The 7,455-nt window shown below is 37.1% G+C and overlaps 2 protein-coding genes across 3 annotated transcripts; one reads left to right on the forward strand and one right to left on the reverse strand.

The window, feature by feature from the left end:
• Nucleotides 1-1,371: 1,371 nt before the first annotated feature.
• On the forward strand, nucleotides 1,372-4,137 carry LOC108469625 (actin-7-like). Of its 2 annotated transcripts, XM_017770563.2 has the most exons (6): nucleotides 1,375-1,542; nucleotides 1,638-1,667; nucleotides 2,249-2,318; nucleotides 2,411-2,804; nucleotides 2,894-3,507; nucleotides 3,883-4,137. In XM_017770563.2, the coding sequence occupies exons 3-6, from the start codon at nucleotides 2,262-2,264 to the stop codon at nucleotides 3,946-3,948; spliced, it is 1,131 nt and encodes a 376-aa protein (XP_017626052.1). In that variant the 5' UTR covers nucleotides 1,375-1,542; nucleotides 1,638-1,667; nucleotides 2,249-2,261; the 3' UTR covers nucleotides 3,949-4,137. The 2 variants fall into 2 exon arrangements, with proteins under 2 accessions (XP_017626051.1, XP_017626052.1); XM_017770562.2 differs by lacking the exon at nucleotides 1,638-1,667 and having other exon boundaries at nucleotides 1,372-1,542.
• A 246-nt stretch (nucleotides 4,138-4,383) lies between these two features.
• On the reverse strand, nucleotides 4,384-6,558 carry LOC108469626 (RING-H2 finger protein ATL79-like). The gene is made up of 2 exons (XM_053017992.1): nucleotides 5,685-6,558; nucleotides 4,384-4,717 (listed from the first exon to the last, which is right to left on the reverse strand). Exon 1 carries the CDS (start codon nucleotides 6,293-6,295, stop codon nucleotides 5,711-5,713), a length of 585 nt encoding a protein of 194 aa, XP_052873952.1. The 5' UTR covers nucleotides 6,296-6,558; the 3' UTR covers nucleotides 4,384-4,717; nucleotides 5,685-5,710.
• Between the last annotated feature and the right edge of the window lie 897 nt (nucleotides 6,559-7,455).

Below are 7,455 nucleotides of genomic sequence, written 5' to 3' on the forward strand. Positions count from 1 at the left end.
TGTTTTACTAAAAATAAATCCTTTTTTTATAATTAGCAATGACCGGATCTCTAATCCGCCATGATGGCAAGCACATTCCCGTCAATCAATTACAAATGGCAAGAATATTTTTTTTAATAAATTTCAATTTTGTTTAAATTTATTATTTCATTGTTATACTTTAATTTAATATTTTGTACATTTTTTACGTAAATAGGCAGAAGATCGATTTTTACAATGCTATATTCTTAGTCTACCCAGTCTTCCATCATCGTTGATTGAACCGTACTTGAGGGAAGCCGGTTTTTGGCATGTGGCCCTTGTAGATCGAGGGTGTAAGTTGGACCCAAAACTCGTAAGCGCATTGGTGGAGAGGTGGAAACTCGAGACGCACACATTCTGTCTTCCATTCGGCGAGTGTACTATCATTTTGGAGGATGTGAATTTATAGTTAGGGTTACCGGTGGATGGGTCAGTAGTCACTGGATCTATTTATTCTGCTGATTGGGAAGGCGTATGCGGTGAACTTTTGGGTTCAGTTCTGAAGACGATTTATGGAGGTCGAATCGAAATGAGTTGGCTACAAAAAATTTTGTGGGGCTAGTTGAGAATTCGACTGAACTCGAAAGAGAATGACACACTCGAGCGTACATCCTATAGATTCTCGAGGGTATCTTAATGCCGAACAAGTCATGAACACTCATCCATCTAAGGTGGTTGCTGAAACTCATTAATTTTGGAGAAGCAGACGAACTCATTAAGGGTCTATCATATTGGTGATATTGTACCGGGAGATATGTCGGGCGACGCAACTACAAAAAAACAAGATTAGTGGTTGCATTTTACTACTGCAGTCATGGGTGCGATACTGATTGCCATTTTTACGTCCTCAAGCGAACTACTCGTGTTATGAATCGGTAATTATTTGAATGAAATATCGGATCAACCTAAGCTTCAAAAAAAAATGTAAAAATTTTAAAAACTAATTTTATATCAGAACTGAGTACTCTGAGTTCCAATTATGAATCAATATGCATAATGAAATTCAAATATACGATTGATGTAAATATAAAAATTTTAAATTATGAATTCAATAATTACAATTATTATTTAAAATATTTTCACAATTTAAAATTTTGAACCCTATACCCTAAAATAACCTTAAACACAAAACCCTAGTATTTAAAAACCATACAAACCCTAAATCAACTCTGAAAAACCCTAACTGAAAAGAAGTGTTTTTCTAAGCGTTTTCCTTTTATCAGCCTATACTTATAATTATTTAAAAAATCGGTTCAATTTAATAAATTTCAAAAGAATTCAGACATTTATGAGTATTTAAGTCACCAGAAAAAGAATGAAATAAAAAGTAATTTGTGGAAAGGGAAAAGCTTTTTATATTCGGTGAGGAAAAAGACAGCCAAAAACAGAAAAAGTAGCGGTCCACTTACCTTTTGCCATAACCCCCATTATTCTAGAATTCCCTTCCTTCTTTACTTGCACTGCGCATTTCTTCTGAATTTCCTGCCTCTCATCTTCACTTCATTTCCCACTCAATCTCAGGTTTGCTCCTTCTACCTTTCACTTTCTTCTATTATTGTTATTTTTTTTCGATCCTTATGCCATCTTTGCCCGTCACCTTTTTTTTGGTTATTCAGGTAAACTTGGTCTTCTTTTGCTCTCAAACTGTATGTTCTGTTTCATTTTCTTTAGATTATGAACTATCTTTTTCACTTTCACTTTCCGATTATGAATTGTCAACTCTGAGTTGTGGTTCTGCTTTTGATTCTGATATCTTTGGAAGGGGGAGAGGTTAAAGTCAGTTACCGTTGAGTTTCTCATAGCCTCTGCTACTGTTCAAACTCAAGAACATGTGAAAGATTTTATAATGAAAAGTTACTGTGCGTGATAGTAGCTGTAGAAACCATTTTGTTTGTCGTAGTCACTTTTGAGTATTGGTTTCCTGATCGATCTGCTTGGAAATCTTGTTTGTGGATTTTGATGATCGGTGCCTTTACTTACTACTAACAGTAACTTTTAGTGACTGAAGCTAACCAGTTAGATCTGTAACAATTGATGACTCAATTAAGAACTGCAATGAAGTTTTAAACAATTATTATGTTTTGTTTATGAAATTTTAGAAAGCTTATGTTTTCCCAAGTACCAATTTGGTTTAGTCTTGCATGAAACTTTTGCACTCGTTTCCGTTATAATCAATGCCTGTAATATCTTCAAATTGTCTTATGGTCTGATTGTGTTCTATTATTAGGTCAATCTGAAGTATGGCAGACGAAGACATTCAGCCTCTTGTTGTTGATAATGGTACTGGAATGGTTAAGGTGAGAGCAATATGATCCTTATTTTCTGGTGCATGTGTTTTTTTCACTTTTAAGTCTGAAGTTTTAAGAACCTCACTTATTTCCTCAAACAGGCTGGGTTTGCTGGAGATGATGCTCCTAGGGCTGTCTTCCCTAGTATTGTTGGACGGCCTAGACACACAGGTGTCATGGTGGGGATGGGGCAGAAAGATGCCTATGTGGGGGATGAGGCTCAGTCTAAAAGAGGTATTCTCACATTGAAATACCCTATTGAACATGGTATTGTTAGCAACTGGGATGACATGGAAAAGATCTGGCATCACACTTTCTACAATGAACTTCGTGTTGCTCCTGAAGAACACCCTGTGCTTCTTACTGAAGCACCTCTCAATCCTAAGGCCAACAGGGAGAAAATGACGCAGATAATGTTTGAAACGTTTAATGTTCCTGCCATGTATGTTGCAATTCAGGCAGTTCTATCCCTTTATGCTAGTGGGCGAACTACAGGTTTGTAGTAGTATGATGATTTTTCTTTGGACAATATGATTCTCCTCAAAGTTTGATTGATAATTTGTTGACAAGCCTGTTATTTCCAGGTATTGTGCTGGATTCTGGGGATGGAGTCAGTCACACAGTTCCAATCTATGAAGGTTATGCACTTCCCCATGCCATCCTCAGGCTTGACCTTGCTGGACGAGATTTAACAGATGCTTTGATGAAGATCCTGACAGAGAGGGGTTACTCATTCACCACAACTGCTGAACGAGAAATTGTCCGTGACATCAAGGAGAAACTTGCTTATGTGGCACTCGACTTCGAGCAGGAGCTTGAAACAGCGAAAAGCAGCTCATCAATTGAGAAAAGTTATGAGCTACCTGATGGCCAGGTAATAACCATTGGAGCAGAGCGTTTCCGTTGTCCTGAGGTCTTATTTCAACCATCGCTTATTGGAATGGAAGCTCCTGGAATTCACGAGACCACTTATAACTCCATCATGAAATGTGATGTTGATATTAGAAAGGACTTGTACGGTAACATAGTGCTTAGTGGTGGATCCACCATGTTTCCTGGTATTGCTGATAGAATGAGCAAGGAAATCACAGCTCTTGCACCAAGTAGCATGAAGATTAAGGTGGTAGCACCCCCAGAGAGAAAATACAGTGTCTGGATTGGTGGGTCTATTTTAGCTTCTCTTAGTACATTCCAGCAGGTATGCATTATGTTTTACATTGCATTCACAAGCTTGTTTTACCTTTAGTTTGTCTTTCATCTACTTTATCAGAGAAGTGACTTTTGCATGCCTAATGTAAAAGACTGAAGGGTTTGAGCATCACGTAGCACTGTTAAATACACATAGAAGCCAAAGAATGAAACATAGAAGCGTTTGCTAGAACAACATTTTGAAAAAAGGAATGAAGTAGGTGGGCTGAATGTGCTTTGCATCTTACGTTGAATGCTTCTGATGATAATGTTGTTCCCATAGATGATATTCTGCTTTTTTATGCTTGGATTGGTTATTCAGAGTTCAGACAATGTTACTCTTTCAATTAACTCCAATGATATGTTTTGTTTGCATTGAATGTAGATGTGGATATCAAAAGCGGAGTATGACGAATCTGGGCCTGCCATTGTTCATAGGAAGTGCTTCTAGATATGAGCTTGTGTTCTTTTGCTGTTACCTTGTGTGGTTTTCATTTTGTTTTGTTTGTTTTTTTATTTTCGTCCATCATGAATGTATGAGATATGGTTTATAAGTATTGTTATATGCTAGCATGCTTTGTAGTGTTTACATATAATTATTTTATTCTATAATGATAGGAATGTTGCTTGGTTTTAACAATCATTTGCATTGTTTTTTTGTGTGTGTTGAATTATAGTTTTAAGCAAGCGAAATTGTTAGAAGTATAATGCTTGGAAAGCTTGTGATTTCTAGTATATAAATTATTAGACATTGTGGGACCGATGATGTGGATAAGATTGTGAAGTTGGTTCAATATTCTTAATTTACCCAAAAAGTTTAGTAGTTGGTCTCCATTGATGATTGTTTGCAATAATAAGAACCAAGTTTTTGCTGAGGTTTTAATTAAGAAAAAAAGTTATGGGCTACTTGTAGCGTGCAAGAGAAATTTGAATTATTCAATGCTTTCCCATGTAGCTTAAACTCATGGAATTCCTGTGGATGTAAAACTTAGAGCAGAATTAGGGAAGTGTCCAAGTAGAGGAAAATAAAGAAATGTGAGGTTGCTCCAATTGGAACATGACTTCAGCTATCGTCCGATATAAAAAATTAACAAAATAATCTTCTCTTGAAAATAAATAAATAAAAAAGCTTTGTTGATTTCTGGATAAATACCTTCAATTTGAAACTACTACTTTGACATGACAGTTATTTTCAGTTTCACTTCATACTCTCCTTTTACCTACAAGACACGAAGATGGTGCTGCAGAAATTTATTCTCTCAAAAGATTTTAGATCACACATGGGCAATGCTGATTCACAATGACTAACGTGTTTCAAAATTTACTATAATTTACGTAGGATAAGGATTATGAATCAAGTAAATGTTACCTAAAATAACAGAGACATTGAAGAAGGTGCAAATAATATGGCCGACAATATTTGAATTAAAGAATTGGAGGAATTTGACAGCCAAAATAACAAACCCTTCCTTTTTACTGCTTATCACACTACAATCAACAAATCTGGGAGATTTTCTTTTTTTCGGAAAAAAATTGAGAGATTAATTTCAAAATTCCAAAGTAAAAGAAAAAAGGAGAATTACATTGACTACCAAAAATATTTGAAGTTTAGAGTAAATAATAATAATATTTCATCATACAACTTACCAGTCCAAAGTAGATTTCAATTTCTTTACCATTAGTTGAGGCTTTGAAGGTAATCGAAAAAAAATCAATTAATTTTCTTTCAAAATTATTTGGGATAAATATGAAAGTCAAAGTATCATAAAATTACGAGGTAGAAGCCATGTTGTTTCTCAAGAAAATCAAAGTGATGAAGCTCCAGGATTAATGACAGTAATATACCAGTTTATGATGTCTAATAACTAGGGAATCTCACTCATTAAACAAGCACACGCTTTTACCTCGCAACCAGAAGCCTCTTCACCATGACTGATATGTTATAGTCCCTGTCACTACTCAACCCAAAACATTCTAATTTCCGCTGATCTCTGCTTTCACGCAAACCCAGTCTCCTTACTACTATTTTATAATTTTCAAGTTTCAGTTCTTTTGTCTCAATCAACCATAATTCTGACTAATGGATGACATCCTTGACATCATTTTAATTTCTCCGATTTCTAAGAAAAAAAAAAGGTTTCGAATTTGTCAATTACAGAGGAAAATGTAAGAGCGAGTTGACCCTACCCTACGAAGAAGAGCATCCAAAGCTGCTACGCTCTCCCCTGGGGCGCCACTTGTTGGGAAATGTTGTCAACGCATTGGTCGAAAGTTTCTTCCGACGATGGAGATGGAGAAAGACAAGTAGAACGGCAAGTGGGACAAGAGAAGTGAAAAGACAACCACTGTTGGATGCATTGTACATGGAATCCATGCTTACACTTGCCCAACACTTGAATCCTCTCTCCCTCCACGAATCCAGACAAGCAGGTAGCACATTCAGGCTCTGCTCCTATCAGCTTCATCCCCGTTGAGTAAACCAGTGTTGAAGCTTCAACCATGCGTGCTGCAGCTGTTTCTGGGACTGGCTTTCTCTGCTCTAGCTGTTGTTGGGTTAGGGAAAGTTGGTTGTTGCGAGAATGGCCTCCGCCACGTAGGAAGCAGCATATGGCGGCGTTGAGAGCCAGAGAGCATATTAGAGCACAGAAGAGAATGACTAACCCTATGGCTGCGTTAGCTTCTAAGCCATTAGAGTTGGAGTAAGGCCGCCACCTACATGTTGAGGTTGAAGTGGAAGACATCTGTGGTTCCCCGGAAGAAAGCGGTGGGGACATGTGGACTGCAGGTGGTGGTCGCATTCAGTTTTCCTAGTATTTTGATTTTTTCCCACTTTTGGTTGCCGATTGTAAAAACTTCTGAAGAAGAAAGTGTTGGATGTAGGGTTGTGACAGGGAGGGAGAATGAGCAGTACGAGTAGAAGAGAAACGAGGATGTTTTATAGCCTTATTTTAGCACATCACCTAGTGGGTCTTAGTTCACCAATGTAACATCCAAATAAGAGAGAAGTGGCTTGAATGTTTATGATGTCAAAAGAAATAGTCTTAAATGAGATGAGATGTAAGCGCTTATCCTTTTACCAATGGTTTTGAAGCAACTTGATTAGCTAATGGACGACAGTGATGATTGAAGTTAATGTTGTAAAGCTTGTTAGGTTAAGTGTACCTTAGCTTTTACACAAAGTAGACCCCATGGAAAGGCCTACAAACAGAAAGGGAATGACAAGATAAGTTGATAGGGTTTCCAAATTCAAAGTGATTAGAGATGCTGATTGGTGTTTCTTTAGTGGTATTAATGGAGTGAGAGAAAGATGTGTCTCAAAAGAACTCAGAGATACGTAGACTAATTTTCGTGTTATTTTTAAGTTATAAATTGTATTTATATATTTGTATACAAAACTCACAGGTAGATGGAGTTATGATTTTGTGGCATAGAGGGGGAAGAGAGAGAGAGAGGAATAAGCTAAGCTCCACTGGAATAAATTAATGAAGATGAATAATATGGCATGGCATTACGGCAGGACGTTGGCATATAGACAATTACAATCCACAGATGTCATTGTGGTGTGCATGCAGTAGCCACCCCACCAGGCCCACCGGCTCCGGTATTACTAGAAATTTAAAACAAGAAGTTAAAATATAGAGGAGGATGCATTGCGTCTGGCCGTTGCCTTTGCCTCCAGGCAACTGCACAATGTCATATGTACATACGGTGATGAATCTAGCGTTGGGTGGAAGTTGCATTCTTTTCTTCGGACTACAATAATTTAGAGTTAGGTTTCCCTCTGGGTTGATCTTCTTCGAGTTTTTACCCATTAACATAGCAACACAAAATAATTTATGTGAACTACATCCCATCTTCCGGCGTCGCTAAAATGATGCAAAGCAAAGTACACGACATATCTCCTGGTCACTGTGATATAAACATAAAATAGATAATATTTTTCATAAAAGAAAAACTG

Source organism: Gossypium arboreum, chromosome 8 (assembly GCF_025698485.1).
Source record: "Gossypium arboreum isolate Shixiya-1 chromosome 8, ASM2569848v2, whole genome shotgun sequence".
Lineage (NCBI taxonomy): Eukaryota > Viridiplantae > Streptophyta > Magnoliopsida > Malvales > Malvaceae > Gossypium > Gossypium arboreum.